Source organism: Crinia signifera, chromosome 9 (genome assembly GCF_055691185.1).
Source record: "Crinia signifera chromosome 9, ASM5569118v1, whole genome shotgun sequence".
In the NCBI taxonomy this organism is placed as follows: Eukaryota; Metazoa; Chordata; class Amphibia; order Anura; family Myobatrachidae; genus Crinia; species Crinia signifera.
This window is the reverse complement of record NC_139225.1, coordinates 148032452-148049759: the sequence shown is the minus strand read 5'-3', so window position 1 is coordinate 148049759 and position 17308 is coordinate 148032452. Positions and strand designations below refer to the sequence as shown.

The following is a 17308-nucleotide window of genomic DNA, read 5'->3' as shown; positions in this document are numbered from 1 at the left end:
TTGAAAAAGTTGGGAGGTATGCTGGAGGGTATGGCATTGTTGCAGCCTCGAACGTTCTATGGGGGTTATTCTGGTTAATTCGTAAGGCTGCAAATTCGCAGCCTTGCGAGTCCACCAAACCCCGCCCGGCGAATGAACGCCCAACCGCCGCCCCCTAGAAGTGCGGCTTCGCCCGCACAGGCTGCGAATGGATGTTTTGCATAAACATCCATTCGCATGCCTCGGGTAACCACCCACATCTTTCGATGGTCGCCGACCATCGAATGATGAGGTGCGTGCACGCATATATAAGTGACTTTTAAGTCACTTACATATGCGTGCACGCTAGCGTGGATATGGGCGGGCAGCTGACATCCGGTGATGACAGCTGCCCGCCCCCCGCATCACTGTCTCATTACCATGAGAATGCCTAGCGTTCTCATGGGAACGCCCATGGAACGCTGGGCGTTCCCATATGGTAATGGGGAAGCCTGGCGCCCCCCCCGCACGCCGACATGGGTGCATGCACCCGGCGAACCGAAAGTTTGCCGTGGGTGCACGCACCCTACATCTGCACATGCGCAGAAACGCACCATCAGACCGAATGGATAAGAATAACCCCCAATGTGTGTGTGTGTACTGTGAGACACTGTCTGTGATTCTAAGAGGTCATGGGCGTGGAAGGTCCTAGTTTAGCCCACTAGAAATTAGCAACTACCAAGAAGGGGCATTCCTCGCGACACGCGCTCGTTCTCTCTCTCGCTGCAGCAGCAATTAGTGACACTGATTGGCTGGGGGAGGTCACCTGGTCACGCCGCTCGCTGGGTGCTCTGGGAGTTGCAGTCCCGCCGCCCGCCCGCACTGGCGCGCTTCGGGCCCGCCAGCACTACCGCTCCCAGAGAGCGCAGCGGCGGTGGGTGACGTCACGCAGCGGCCGGCCAACTGCGGCCCTCCGGGGTCACGTGACGCCCTTCTCAGTGGCAGCAGCCGCAGAATAAAGGTAAATGTGGCCTCTACTGTGGTATATATATATAATGCTGGGAGTATGTGTGTACGGTACGGCCTCCTGCCCTGGTAGTGGTGCCGGGGTAGTGTGCCTGCTCCTGCCCGGGGATCTGCCTGCTGCTGGACACAAAGCAGGAGCCTCAGCCCGGGGCAGCCAACCAACTCCGGGGCTGAGACTCTATTGTACATGAGCTGGGGGTGTGAGGTGGGGATGCTGCCCACTGTGCATGTCCTTCTCCTATCTATCTATCTATCTATCCTAGATTTTGTGCAGCTGCAGAATAGCAATCACTGTATGTGGCTTTGCTGCTGTAGAACTATAAATCCCAGCAGTGCAGGCATAGTTCAGAGATAAACGCGCCGTTACTTATTTTATTCATTTACAAAATTGTGTTTGCGGATTCTTGTCATTCTCTGGAACTGGTCTAAGAATTAAAGATTACACCAAATAGTCTTCCGCTGTGTACCGCCTGCGCAGCATACTCTACCAGCTTATCACGGCATGCTGAGACTTGTAGTTCTGCAGCAGCTGTGCCTCCACCGAGAATGTTTCCTTCTATCTGCGCGCTTGGTTTATTTCCAAAAAAAAAAAACGCTACTCTTTACCTAGCACGGCGCCCATCGCGGGCATCGCGGCCATCAAATGCACTAAAAAACGGGTGCGACGCGATGGCCGCGATGCCCGCGATTTCCCATAGGGATCAATGTTAAAAGTGTGATTGGACGCGATTTTACTGTTCAATGCCTCAATGCCCGCGATTTTTCCATAGGAAACAATGTTAAATGGGCCACAGAGCCCTAATAGTGCCCCTGAAGTCTGAAATGGCCCCCACAATTGTTAACGCCACCCCACGATCAACGTGAACCCGAAGCGTGGCGAGCGCAGCGGTACGCGTCCTCTGACCTTTTCATACCCCCACTATCCACGTCGGCGTGGAGTTGAGAATAGAATAGTGTGGCAAGCGCAGCGAGCCACCGAGCCCGAAGCGTGGCGAGCGCACGCGGATACCTTCACAGGTAAACGCGTCCCCTCGCGGGGCTCGCTGCGCTCGCCACGCTTCGGGCTCGGTGACTCGCTGCGCTCGCCACACTATTCTATTCTCAACTCCACGCCGACGTGGATAGTGGGGGTATGAAAAGGTCGGAGGATGCGTACCGCCGCCCCTCGCGGGCTCGCTGCGCTTGCCACACTTCGGGTTCACGTTGATCGTGGGGTGGCGTTAACAATTGTGGGGGCCATTTCAGACTTCAGGGGGACTATTAGGGCTCTGTGGCCCATTTAACATTGTTTCCTATGGAAAAATCGCGGGCATTGAACAGTAAAATCGCGTCTAATCACACTTTTAACATTGATCCCTATGGGAAATCGCGTCGCACCCGGTTTTTTAGTGCATGTGATTGCCGCGATGCTCGCGATTTTTTACCCCCGATGACCGCGATGGACATCGTGGGCGCCGTGCTAGGTAAAGAGTACCAAAAAACCTTTTAATAGCAAGTTCCTAGTTATGGCCACACACTCTGACTGGTATTCCACACACTGGGATGTTACACCATCAAGTTCCTAGTTATGGCCACACACTCTGACTGGTATCCACACACTGGGATGTTACACCATCAGTCTATCAGCTGGAGCACTGATTACACATGATGGGGACATCAGTAATATATATGGGTTTAAGGATAATGGGGCAGATGTATTAAGCCTTAACAAGAGATAAATGCAAGTGTGATAAGGAGAGATAAACATCCAGCCAATCAGCTCCTTACTGACTTTTTTCAAACAGCCTGTAGCATGGCAGTTACCAGGTGATTGGCTGGACATTTATCTCTTTATCACCCTTGGATTTATCTCTTGTTAAAGCTTAATACATCTGCCCCTTTATGTATAAACTTTTATCTATCTGAAGGTTTTCTGTGGTACTTTGTAATTGTAGTAAAACAAGATTGGGTGATTGCATAGATATGGGGGGGGGGGGGGGGGGTGTTTATCTTTATGTGCCCTTGTTGGATGACCGTAATCCCACTTTTAATGGAATTGATCTTTTACTAATGCTTTAATTTCACACCTCCTGCAGGATCATTGTATAGTTAGGAGTCTGCTGTCTGTAGGAGAATAGATGCTTTCCTATGGATTTCAGCCTCATTTATTTTCATTACGTCTCTGAATTGGTGGAGGAGATTTACATGAGGATATTTTCCTTTCCGGCTGCGTAGCGCGTCAGTCCATCTTATATGTGTTAGGGAAGTGCAAATGTGACTGATATGAATGAGGAATTGTAGTCTCTACAGCACTGCGTAATTGGTGGTGCACTATGAACAACCCATAAACAGTGAAGCACGTGTCTCATTATACAGTATTTGATGAATTTGGGAATGCAGACATTTCAGATGTATACACAGTCACCTATCCTCAAATCGTGCCACAGACTTTGTTTATAAGCCACGGCAAACATGCCAGCGTCGCAAATCCTTTGCCTTTGGATTTGTAAGAGTCGCTGTTCCACACATCTGCGTCCCAGCTGTGACAGTGGGGCAGATGTATTAAGCCTTAACGAGAGATAAACGTCCAGCCAATCAGCTCCTTACTGACTTTTTTCAAACACAGCCTGTAACATGGCAGTTAGCAGGTGATAGGCTGGACGTTTATTTCTCTTAATCACCCTTGCATGTATCTCTTGTTAAGGCTAAATTCATCTGCCCCACTATGTGGAGTTACATGTTGCGATGGCTTCGGCGGACGTCTCACTTGTGGTTGGCAACTACACTTGTGATGTCTCACTGCTCCGTCACTGAAAAGGATGGCTGCCGCATCAGCATTACAGTCACACCAGCACCAGGAACTATAAAGAAACTAGAACACAAAATGAAAGAAAATGTACAAAATCCAGGTTGTACAGCCAAGAGTCAGGTCCCATACAAGTGCCCGCGCCAGGCTTCGTAATGCATCATCTGCGTCTTTATGCCAATCGCTGTGTTTATATTTGTCATTCTTTGTGTTATGTAGGCAATGTTACAGATAACATTTGCTCACTATTTTGTAGTGTAGGAACCCACCGGAATGAGGTCATCTTGATGAGATGTTCAGGGGTACTTTACCAATTTAATGTAGGAGGGGGTCTCTAACCCCAAGCATTACAGTAGGACCCTGATAATGAAAAATGATATTTCTGTATAAAGAAAGTGTACATTTAGTCTGTGGGGTACAGGGGTTAGGGTCTGGTTCTAGCAAGGGGGGTAGGTGGAGGTTAAGTATACATACCTGACCCCTGTCGGGATTCTCTCGATCGGAATACCAGCTGGCCATCTGTATGTATCCCGTGTAAAGCAATGTTACAAAACCACACGTATTGTAGTTCATTATGAAAGTATAATCCCCTGTTTTGCAGAAGCCACAATCCTGGTGTATACAGAGTGCAGCGCCCAGAGTGATGGTGAGTACAGTAGCACACACAGTACTATGCTATATGCATCTTAGTCTCCGTTATCTTATACCCCTTTCACACCAGCCTAAATTCCCGTTTTGAGTCCGGGAACAACCCGGTACTACCTCTGGTGTGAAAGGTACCCGGGACAAATTACCGGGCTAATTTGCCGGCAATCCAACCCTGCTACCTAGGACCTGGGGACCTGGCTGGTGTGAATGGGGTAGGGTATACTTACCCGGGTTGCCGGTCCTTGGCGTGCTGTCTGGCACGCAGGCGGCGGGCGCAAATGACGGGACAGGCGGTGGATGATGATGACACAGCTGTCCGGCGGCAGTGAGAGCTACATCATCTTCATCCGCCGCCTGTCCCGTCATTTGCGCCGCCGCCGCCTGTGTGGATCCCTGGCCTGCGCGGAGGACCAGCAACCGGGGTGAGTATTCTTACCACCTCTGCCGCCTGCCCGGCGACTCCCCGCCCCCTTCACACACCAGAAAAAACAGAAAGGGGTATTACACATTAGCATCATGTCTTAAATTAGCTCTGCACAGTGACGCGCTGATTAGGACATGGCGAGTGTTTGCAAAGCAGTGTGGATTTATCATTAGTGGTGCTCTTATCACCATTGCCAAGCAGTACATAATTATTATTCTATGTGCCACTGCATCTTACATAGGTAAATTAAGGAGGAAGCCATAGTCTTGAACCGATGGAACTCCTTGTATTGGCCCCCAGGCATTATAGGGGATGCACCCTAGCTCCTCCTCCTATTTCCAGTTGGCATCAGACCCCAGGATTAACGCTTAGTGTCCACCATTTTGGTGTAGCCTGTGGGCAGCACCATCTTTCTGTTGCTTCAATACACTGCTGAGTTGTCCTTCACTGGCAGCTTTGTGGATTACATAAGTAGGCTAATATTTGTGTTAGGGGGATCATTTGCTCCCCATGTTCCCACCATAGCTATACCAATGTGTAAGGCTGATATTTATCATTAGTAGCCTGGGAATGATCACTGACCAGTTGGGTGTGTTAGACACCAGATACAGGAGTGTGTATTCTCTAAGCATGGCTGCTTTGTCATCGTCTTTCTCAGGATGTAGGCGATAAAGAGTTTGAGGATGTTGCAGTACACTTTTCTGAGGAAGAATGGGACTCGCTAGAAGATGAGCAGAAGAGACTTTACAAAGATGTTATGATGGAGAATTACCAGTCACTGCATTCCCTAGGTGAGGCAATAACTGGGTGATGTGGCATGTCCATGTTTTCAGGACATGCAAACAAGACTCCACAGTGCCATGGACCACCAGTGGTCTACAAGAGATAATGCTTACTTATAGCACTTTCTGTTAAGTTTGTAAGCAGACCTTCAAACTGCCCCATGTGCAGACTGTAAGGGGTGGAGAGTCACACAAAAGTGGGTGGGTCCAGGGTGGTGCTTATTTTTCTTTGGTGTGAAAGGCAGCGGTTCTCAAACTATGGGTCCCAACTAGGGTGGCTAATCCTGGTGTTTGGGATCCTGGGATTGGTGTATCCAATCCTGGGATTTCGGGCGCGGCCTAATGCCGGGCAGCATCTGAGCACCTGGCTGTTTCTGACCCCGGCATGTGGCTCTGCACAGCAGGTCATATTTCACGCTGTGCAGGTCACACCTCCGCCACCAGGCTCCCCCCCCCCCCCCGACGACTGATCCTGGCGACACACAAGTACCTCAGACACCCGGCGTAACACCCGCCAGCTGCATTCTCCTGGCGACTCCGCCGCAATACTAGCCCGCTCCCCAAAGAAAGTTAATGTGGGGAACAGGGGGGCATTTTTCTTTTAGGGATGCCAAACCCGAGGATCCCGGGATTGAGCATTTTTCAATCTCGATTCCCAGGATTTAAAAAATTCCCTGGGATTGGCATCTCTAGTCCAAACCTCAAAGTGGGTCCTGAACATCTCAGCATGGGGTTGCTGATGACTTCTCTGATCTTTCAGTCAGTCAGGTATCCAAGGAGTGTGAAAAATCTGTTGTCTATTACTTGAGTCTCCTCACATTATTATGTGCCTCCGCAGTGCTGCCAAGCTTCTGCCATCTGCTGACCACACGTGTGGCGGCCATTCTGTGGTAACTTGCTAAGATCCTGTGATAATTTAGGGTGGTATGTAATCCCGGATTCTGACTGCGGGAACGTCCCGACAGTTGGAATCCCGGGCCTTTTTTGCTCCGCTCGACAGGTGGAATTCAATGTGTCGAGTGTCGAAAAGTGGGCGTGTAGGCAAAAAACAGCCGCGGATTGTCGTAAAACGGCCATGAACTTGACAATCCGCGGCCATTTCCGACAAAACAGATCCGTCTTGTTTTAAGGTTGGATCTGTTTTGTCGGGATCCGCCATCAATGCTGTCGGAAATGGCAGCATTGTCAGAAGTAGCAAGATTGAATCCCCCCCCTTGAGGGGAAATGCTTTGTCTTACCGTCAATATCATTAATGATTGTAGGCAGCTCCACTATGAAGCCTGAAGTAATATCCCAGATTGAGCGAGGAAAAGAGCCCTGTGTGAGGGACCAGGACCAAAATGAGGAGGAGGAGATCACTACAGGTCAGTGTGGGGGGAAGCTCTTCTCTATCTGTCTTTTAGGGGTTACATTTCTGTCCCCTTAACCATCAATGGCAACAGATAACTTATAATAACCAGCAATGTGTCTTATTGTCACCCCCAAGTGGCTTATTTTCAGTGACAGCCCTTGTTGCATCGATGTATCTGTTATTCCTGTATGTCTCTGAGCGGGCCCTCACAGACTCTCTTGTACGTCAGGCCGGTAGCAGGTTCTTTATAGCAGCCAGCTGAATGAAATCATAAGATCCCCAGGACCATATCACGTATCAGCTAAGACCCGAGTCATGCATCTGCTCTTGAGGGGCTTCACGTGTAACCTTATCACTTTTCTTCTGTCTGGACCTCTCCATTACTGTACAACCCGACCACACCCCAGCACCGAACATATTGACAATGTTGTTCCAGATGTTTTCTGTAGTCCTCAATAGGCCATAACATGTAATGTTGTGCAGCGTCGCCCCTCTGTGACTGTTCTGTGTTACTACAGCTTCACTCAACTGTGCTAATGCTTACTTTGTGTCCCAGCACAATTGCTGCTGGCTCGGTCGCATCAATAAGATACTAGATTGGTACCCTGACCGCTTAATCATCTCTCCTTACAGCATGCATCATTATTAATGCAGAAATGGTATCAAGGCTTCAACAAATTCTATATGATGACGACTCCTCAGGTTAGTCATATAGATATTATAATATATACAGTGGCAGACTAGAAATGTGTCTAGACTAATTTGGTTTCCGTTGTTGTGTCCGTATAGACTGTGTGTATGTGGAAATTGATTCCGATAGTGAGGAAGAAAAGGGCCAGTTGCAATTGGAGGATGATGATAACCAATCAGGTTAGTACTGTGAAGGTCACCTTTCTGGGAGGCGGGAGGGCGGTGGTCATGTGATCGTCAGCCGCTGCTCATTACTTATTGACAAATAAAGGGGCAAATATAATAGGGTTGTGAGAAGGTTATGCGGTTGCCAGTGAATAAGTTGGCCCCCAAGCATGGGGAGCAGTACACTCATTGAGGGCCCACGTGATGAAATGTACAATTTGACACCACAACATGTCAACCTTTTTTTTATGTGTCAACCATTACCTTCGGAGCTATTGACTGTCTACCTAGGCACTGTCTACCCTATAGACCGTAACTGTGCAAGGATGGCCATATTTTTAAAGCGGCAATCATTTACTAGGCAAACCATCCTAGTTTCCCCTTGTAAATGATTGCCGCTTTAAAAATATGACCATTCTCCCCCCAAAAAAAGTTACGCACCTCTGGCTTCTCTCCCCCCGTTACATTTTGGCCAAGTCCTCTGGCTCAAAAACATTTATAGAAGTTACAAAAGAGCAAATTATGAAGATGGAGATACGACTGGGGATGTATTATATATTTAATGGGAATTGTGTCCTGTGCATACAGATTGTGTCTTTGTAGAGCCGGAAGATTTTCCAATGGTTGAACCTAGAACAGCGATGAGGGACCAGAATCCAGAGCTGTACGAGGATGATGACTCGTCAGGTTAGTAGCGGCAGGAACGGACGCCCAGCCAATAGGGCTTACGTCACAGCCGTTAGTAGAACAGATATCCAGGCAGACCGTTCGGCTACTGTTTCCTCCTGTTTGTGATGGTCTGTAGCTCCGTGCTAGTACAGGCTGTATATACTACCATAGAGGCTTAGAATAGACATAGTTTGGTTATTGCTATGTACGTGGGGATGTGAATATGGCAACTCATAAGTCTGATATTCATAGAATACTTTACAGTAGTCTGCACTCAGAGCATTTGTAGTACATCTACCACCTAAAGCCAGTGGGAGCAGCCATCTTGCCCTCTGAGCCAAGCTTCTCAGGGACCGGCTTCTCATGTATGTGCTCATAATGTATCTCTATGAGATCTCTGGTTCTTAGTTGTTTCATAGGCTGCAGTCCTATTATTATATAATATCAGCTTTCAGAAGTCTACCTCCACTATGTGTACAGGTCAGAGACATGTTAAGGCTGCGGCACTCCGAGCACTCTTATTTCATGTAAAGGCCCCCATACAATGGGCTGATTTGTCCTACGGACAAGTTGTACCAGTTTGCCCTTCTGCTCCCCTGGCAGCACCCCGGGAGGCTCGCTTACGATTTTTTACATGGAATAAATGGCATGTGATTTATTCCCCGTAATATCTCCCAGGAAGCTGCTGCAGCAGCGGCGTGGGGCGGGAGCTTGTAGCGGCGTTTACCAGGCGGCAGGGCAGGAAGCAGCTACTGAATTTGAAAAAATATTTTGAAAAGACTGGCCGGCCGTTTATTTGCTGAGAGAATTCTCTCAGCCAGTCAGCGTCCAGCCAGTTTTTTAAAAATATTTTTCAAATCCGGCCGGCAAATACCGATACCAGCTGCCGCTCAGACCACGCTACCCAGACCCCGCTGCTGCACATACTGTTGGTGTGTGCCAGCGGTGCTTCACCGCAGGCACACACCTACGGATCGGACCCAACACATCACGGGTACTAAAAAAACACCCGCGATGTGCCACTGATTGAGAGCCATCTGTTGTCCCTCAGGTGCAACCTCATGGTCCGGGTCCAATGCGTGTGGGACCACACATCTAACCCGACGGCATGTCACATACAGCCAATTTCACTGCCCGATCTGTTGGAATCGGCCAAAATCGGCCCATTGTATGTGGGCCTTAAGTGTCTAATGATGAACAGAGAAAGGTCTCAATACTGTTACGTGTTGTCTGCAGACTGTATATATGTGGAGCCTGAACTGGAAGACGATGAACAAAGAAGAGATATGGCAGCCACAGAACTAGAGCCCGATGAGGATGGTGATGATGATGATTATTACTATGGTGACGATGATAATGACAGTAATGAAGAGAAAGCTCTCGAGGATGTAGCTGACAAAGCTCATGTGGATGATGATGACAAAGCTCACGAGTATGATGTTGACAAAGCTCATGAGTATGATGTTGACAAAGCTCACGGGTATGATGTTGACAAAGCTCACGGGTATGTTGTTGACAAAGCTCACGGGTATGTTGTTGACAAAGCTCACGAGTATGTTGTTGACAAAGCTCACGAGTATGATGTTGACAAAGCTCACGAGTATGATGTTGACAAAGCTCGCGGGTATGATGTTGACAAAGCTCACGGGTATGTTGTTGACAAAGCTCAGGAGTATGTTGTTGACAAAGCTCAGGAGTATGTTGTTGACAAAGCTCAGGAGTATGTTGACAAAGCTCAGGAGTATGTTGTTGACAAAGCTCAGGAGTATGTTGTTGACAAAGCTCAGGAGTATGTTGTTGACAAAGCTCAGGAGTATGTTGTTGACAAAGCTCACATGGATGATGATGATGACAAAGCTCACAAGTATGTTGTTGACAAAGCTCACATGGATGATGATGACAAAGCTCACAAGTATGTTGTTGACAAAGCTCAAATGAATGATGTTGACAAAGCTCACAAGTATGTTGTTGACAAAGCTCAAATGAATGATGTTGACAAAGCTCACAAGTATGATGTTGACAAAGCTCACATGGATGATGTTGACAAAGCTCACATGGATGATGTTGACACAGCTCACAAGTATGATGTTGACAAAGCTCACATGGATGATGTTGACAAAGCTCACGAGGATGATGTTGACAAAGCTCACGAGGATGATGTTGACAAAGCTCACGAGTATGATGTTGACAAAGCTCACATGGATGATGCTGACAAAGCTCACATGGATGATGTTGCCAAAGCTCACATGGATGATAACAAAGGTCATTGGGATGATGATGACGACAAAGCTCATTGGGATGATGATGATGATGACGACAAAGCTCATTGGGATGATGACGAGGACAGTTCTTCAGGTAACGAGCAGCGCAGGACTCATTCTAGCATCACTGCATCTTTCAAAACCAGGCAAGGAAGAGGAACTGCGCAGGTTTTGAAAGATGGCGGGTGCAAGAATGACCACTAGAACGCATCTGCTGGATACAGAGGCAATAGGCAGATTATAAATGTGGAGAAATAGATTTGTAGAGTAATTTCCTAGATAGAAACTAAACATCACACTATGCTTAATACTAGATCAATCGTATTGTTTATATACTACACTCGGACCAAAGATGCGCTGAAACCTTATTTGGGGGGTTTACACTTTTCTCAAAGATTCTGACAAATACCGATCGGACTGTGTAATTATGTAATTGCAGATAAAGCAGTGGCTGTGCCTGTAATAGGGAAGGGTGCGACCCTAAAACTGACACATCAGATTCAGGAAGCCAAAGGGCATGTTGCAGTCAATTAGCAATGATGCAGGGGCGATATGCAGGCCTGCACTTTGTAAAATCCCTGCAGTTCCTCTTTCCTGCCTTTCTGCTGTGGTGTTTCTTGCATATCCTGGTTTCTATCTCAGCACTGAGAAACAAACCAGACTGTGCCAGAAGGAAAAAATCATCTGTATGTTTTGTACTTGTGTACCCTGCACATCTCCAGAACACATAGTTTTGCATCACTTTTAATTGAATTGACCCCTATATGTATTTTTGGACGGCGTTCTCAGAGGGGGCATAGTTCTTTCTGGGATCTGATTTCCCTGTCCCTCTACGATGATCTCCAGGGCTCTATCTTGCTGAGACCAGCTGGTACTTGTGTATTATCACGGCGCCCAATTTGCATATGTACGGCACCATAGGGAAATCGCATCGCATGAGCCATTTAAGGGTCATGCGATTTTTAAGTGTAATTTATTCACTGCTCTGTCAGCCCCGGGCCATCGCATCGCATGCCCCGCAAAATTGCATGCGATTTTATAGGATGTGCGATGCCATTACATTACCTATACAATCATATGGCGTGGTGAGTGCAGCGGAAAGCGTCCTCCGACCTTTTCATTCCCCCACTATCCACGTCGGCGTGGAGTCGATTTTATATAGTGTGGCGAGCGCACGCGGATTACTTTACATGCTCACCACACTATGTAAAATCAACTCCATGCCGACGTGAATAGTGGGGTATTGAAAGCGTCGGAGGACGCCTTCCGCCGCCCCTCGCGGGGCTCGCCACGCTTCGGGGTGGCGTGGATAGTGGGAGGGTGCGTTAAACCTATTTTTGGGACATACAATCCTATGATTGTATACCTCATGTCATGGCAACGCACACCCTATAAAATCGCATGCGATTTTGCCAGCGATGCGATGCGATGGCCCGGGGCTGAAAGAGCAGTGAATAAATTACATAGGAAAATCGCGTCGCCCATCGCATGGCACTAAAATGGCCCATGCGATGCGATGCGATTTTCCTACATAGAATAGCCCACTAAGCAAATTGCTTAGTGGGCGCCGTGCTAGTACTCAAGTACCGACCAGCTTGTTACAGTCACACAGAAGTGCTGTCAGCCTTACTAGAACCCGACTTTTGCAGCTGTTGGCCCTTACCTGTTGTGTTGTGCTGTATGTTTGTATTGTAACACGCCTCTCTGATACAGATTGTTTCGTTGTGGAGCCGGAGACCATACCAAAGATGGATATGGGAAGAGAGTTATTTGTGAAATATGAAGAGCATTATGTGGATGAAGACATTAGTATAAGTGAGTGTGAGAGATAAAATCTTACCTTGTCATCTTAAATCACTATGATGATATCACCCTCCACTGTGTATGTGGCTCCAGGAACCTGCAAAATGTCTACAAGGGTGCAGTTGCCTTTATCTACCTCAAGGTGTCAGCACCTTCTTCACAATTCCCAGGCACCACCTAGAAGTTACTGTAGACTTTATTACTCTGCATGTAGAGACAACATATTGTGTAGTGCTTAGCGGAGAATGTTTATTCATTTCTATTGACCCCTGCCGAGGTGGAGTTTACAGTCTAAATTGTAAATTATATTTGTTTTTAAAAACACACACACACCAGGGGGGGCATTCAATTGCCGGGGAAGGGTGTGAATTGGCAGTGTCGCTGAATTTAAATGCCAGCAATGGCAGAGCATCTCGCACCCTTTGCCCAGTCCGCCGAATGCCTGATTCGCCTAAAAGTTGGCAGCGGCAGATGAGAGGCTTTCCCGGCGATGATGCTGGAGCGGGCATCTTCGAGCCATACACACTGGGCGGCTTTAAGCTGAAAGCCGCTCAAACTTAATGTTTCGAATGGCTTTCAGCTGAAAGTCACCCAGAGTGTATGGGCCTTTTGGCAACCAGGGAGGTTGCCTGTTGGTAAAGAAGATTGTTCTGTTAAGCAGGCGTGAGGAGAGAGAGCGAATAACTCATTGAGCATTTATATAAAATGTGATAAACAACTAATTTTTTTGTTTGTGCTCCCCCAGTGGAACCCCCGGGTGTTAAGGGCACTGACCCACCCAGCAGCCTCCACTTTCAACATTGGAAGCAAGAAGCGGATGCAGATACAAATGGAGATGGTAAGGAAAGCTGGCTGGCTCGCCAGTTCTTCAGCAGTATTACCTTACTTCAGGCCACAGACAATGTAGTTAGGTCATAGCCAGTGATCTTTGTTTCCATTATTCGTAGGCTCTGAAAGTCCAGCATTCCCTATAGTACATATTTAGTAACCCTACCCACAGCATACACATATATCATTGAATGTAAAAGACTGTATATAGCATAAAATAGATGTATCTAGACATGCAAAAAAAAGTTATCTACTTTGTCCAGGGCTGTCGTAACAGCACTGATGGCCCTTGGCAAAGTAATTCACTGGGTTCCCTACACACCCATTCACAGCCCTGCCCCTTCTGTGGTCCTCTCTACATGCAGTGAATGGCCATGAGCACTCTGATTGGTGGATAGCTCCAGCCATCCACCAATCACCAGGCTGACAACCAACTGGCTGCAGGCTGGGATTGTACGACCACCACTCTGCCGTGCTCAAAGGCCCCTAACATTGTGGTACCCTGGGCTGCTGCCCACTGTGCCTATACATTAAGATGGTTCTGACTTTGGGGGGGTATTCAATCTTGGCTGTTATTTCCGACATGGGCATTGAAGGCGGATTCCGACAAAGCAGGTCTGACTTTAAAACAAGTCAGATCTGTTTTGTCGAAAACGGGCCCTGATTGTCGAATTCACAGACGTTTTTTGACAGTGCGCTGACGTTTTCCTATTGATATGCCACCGACAAAAGTTGCAGACGCGGCAGTAACTGAACCAGCATCAGGCCCATAGTGAGAATCGGTCTAAGTACTTTCTTCGTACGCAGTGATGACTGGTAAAATCTGTAGCGCTCTAGTCCGTCTCACGCCATAATGTTAAAATATTTGTTCGTTACTCGTTAAAATAATCTGGGTATTGTTTTTGCTTTTTTTTCCCCCCCAGACTGGATGGTTGAAAATGTCGTTACTCCAGTGAATCATGAATTTCACAATGGTCAAGAGACCGAGAACAAAATCAATGTTTGGTTTGTGAAGAAAACCGTGATAAACAATGGGACATCGGACAGAGGCATAAATGCTGCAGGATCCAGCGGTGTCTTAGAGCGCGTAGAAGCAAACACTGCTGTACAAGGCGCTCGCCCCAATGTGTTCCTTAATGAGTCCGTCGATAATGAAAGAACGCACAATGTAAACGTACAGTTCATGTGTCCTGTATGCCCAGAAACATTTGACAACGTGTCGGAGTATTTCGAACATCATAAAGTTCATGAGACAAAAACGCCAGTTTGCCAGGAATGTGGGGCGATGTTCCGGGATAAAGCCGCTCTCGAGGAACACCTGCTAACTCACATAGATGAGAAGGTACGGGTGTGTCAGGAATGCGGGCAGTGTTTCGAAACACTATCGGAACTGGAGGCTCACATGAGAATTCACAGAGGAGAAAAACAATGGCCGTGCCCCCAGTGCGGGAAATGTCTTTATTCCAAGTCTGGTCTTGACCGACATCAGCTAATACACATAAGAGACAAGCCGGTCCCATGCCCACAATGCGGGAAATCTTTCGTCAAGCAGTCCAACTTCGAGATGCACCTTCGGCTCCACGCTGGCGAGGAGTTGTACCCCTGCACCGACTGCGAGAAACTGTTCAGCACCAAGTCCGCGTGTGAGAGACACATCCGCGCTCACACCATGGAGCGGCCACACGGCTGCCCGCAGTGCGGGAAACGGTTCCTGTATAACGGCTGCCTGATTAAGCACATGAGGGTGCACACGGGGGAAAAGCCCTTCTGCTGTCCTGAATGCGGGAAATGTTTCGCTCAAAGTTCCAGCCTGAATTGTCACAGGCGGCTTCACGAGGACGAGAAACCGTTTGTCTGCACTGAGTGCAGGAAGTGCTTTACCAAGAAATTCAATTATGAAATGCATTTGCAGATTCACGCCAAGGAGAAATTGCTTACGGAAATAGCCCAAATTGCATGTGAACCGCCTACTAACGCGGCCAACGAGAATACTGTTAGCGCTGTCACATTTAATGAGAGGCCCGTTAGCGATGTCTCATTCACTGCGAGACCTATTATCGATTCACTTTATAGCGATAGGCCCATTAGCAATACCTCATTCAGTGAGAGACCTAATATTATCGATTCATTTTTTAGCCAGAGACATGTGAGCGAGAGACCTGTTATCGACTTGTCATTTGGCGAGCAGCCTCTTGGCGATGTCTCTTATATCGACGAGCATTTTAGCAATGTCCCGTATAGCGAGAGGCCAATGATTGATATCCCGTTTAGCGATATGGATATAACCACTAAGCCAGAAGAAAAGCAGCACATCTGCCCCGTCTGTCTGAAGAGCTTTCTGTACAACGGCTGTCTGGTAAAACATTTCAGGACTCACACGGGAGAGAAACCGTACATTTGTATGGAATGCGGAAAGTGTTTCGCTCAAACTTCCAGCCTCAATTGCCACAAGAGGACTCATACAGGAGAGAAGCCCTTTCTTTGCCCCCAGTGTGGAAAAGGTTTCACCAGCCAGTCTCACGTTCTCCGGCATCAGGCCATTCACAGAGTGGACCGATCTTTTTTATGCCACGGGTGTGGGAAAGAATTTTCGCAGAGGTCTTACCTTTTAAAACACCAAAAGAGGATGACGTGTTCACAGACCCTTTGACGCATTTTCCTTTATTTTTATTTTTTTTATATAAAATATTTTACATTCTTAAGAAAGAAGTTTGCGGGTTTCTGTATTTATTTTTTTTAAGCGGTAGTTTAACGTGTTCTCATTCTGCGTTATAGAAAACATTTTCTTAAATATGTCACTTTGTTATAATATGCTATACTATGAAAACAGAAGCAAAGAAAACTTAGATTACCAGTATGTGTCATCTCTGTATAGATGAAGGAAAAACGAGAACTACAATTTTTTTTTAGGAAAAATTTACATTATTTTAATTGTAGGATTTGAAGTTTTTTTTTAATGTTTTTTTATTTTGTGTCACATTGATATTTTTAGCATCAATCAGTGTTTGCGAGGCGCAAAATGAGGTTTACATATATTTAATCACAAAAACTGTCTTTTAACCCCTTCAGTGTTTTTTAAGGTAGCACTCCCCACTGGGCGAGTTTTTTAGGGGGAGCGATACCTAAAAAAAAACAAAAAACACCACGCTGCGTCTTGGGTCCGGGAAGCGCTGTTGAACACTATGTCAGACGCTGCCCCCTGGCAACCCGGCGTGTCAGTAGCCGGCATCGCAGGCTGTAACACAACATGGGGGGGGGGGAGAGGAGGCGTGGCGGCAGTGCTGCTCGGCGCTAAACAGTTGCAATCCCGAGAATTTTCCGGGTTTGCCAGTCTGGGCACTGAAGCATAGCCCCGAAAATTATCGGGATTACCACTGAAGGGGTTAATGACAATATACCGTATACAGGACGGCAGGATAGACTATATACGGGGGCAGTCGTGAAAGTAGTGCAGAACAATATGTACCGTTAGCGGTAACAACTGATAGATCCTGTCGTTTCGGAGTTCGATATCTGCGCTGCCAGTTTTCCTAAGTGTCCACAATTATGTTTACAGAGCTTCAGGATGTGAGACATGCGTTCATAATATTATATAGAGCATATACATTAGAGTCAGGTGAGAAGTTCAAAGAGAAATTGCCTTTCAGACAGAATCTCAAGTGATTGATATCAGGCACCATAAGCTATTTTTTAAGGTATGTAACATTTATTTTGGTTTGAAAAATTTGGAAAATGATATTTTACATATTAGTTTTGTGCATTGTAGATATGATTCTATTTAAAATTTCCAACTAAAAAATGTAAACCAAGTCTCTCTCTTTTTCTTTAAAATGGCAGTTTTTGTAGACTTTAATCATAGCTGGTTAATGAATCTGTTACTTACGGGTTTACAAACACCGGTCCTAAGAATGCGGAAGC

The 17308-nt window shown here is 47.0% G+C and overlaps 1 protein-coding gene across 1 annotated transcript; it reads left to right on the top strand.

Annotated features, from left to right (window-relative positions):
- Positions 1–826: 826 nt before the first annotated feature.
- LOC146036275 (uncharacterized) lies at positions 827–16099 on the top strand. The gene is made up of 11 exons (XM_083160187.1): positions 827–979; positions 4371–4415; positions 5500–5632; positions 6886–6987; positions 7608–7676; positions 7764–7844; positions 8418–8516; positions 9735–10853; positions 12473–12574; positions 13308–13400; positions 14314–16099. The coding sequence occupies exons 2-11, from the start codon at positions 4413–4415 to the stop codon at positions 16038–16040; spliced, it is 3528 nt and encodes a 1175-aa protein (XP_083016313.1). The 5' UTR covers positions 827–979; positions 4371–4412; the 3' UTR covers positions 16041–16099.
- Positions 16100–17308: the final 1209 nt, after the last annotated feature.

What these genes read in the sequence shown, in the direction of transcription:
- LOC146036275 (XM_083160187.1), top strand. An exon ending in CCAGTCACTGCATTCCCTAG is followed by an intron (nt 5,633 to 6,885) that starts GTGAGGCAATAA and finishes TAATGATTGTAG; the next exon opens with GCAGCTCCACTATGAAGCCT. An exon ending in ATATGATGACGACTCCTCAG is followed by an intron (nt 7,677 to 7,763) that starts GTTAGTCATATA and finishes GTGTCCGTATAG; the next exon opens with ACTGTGTGTATGTGGAAATT.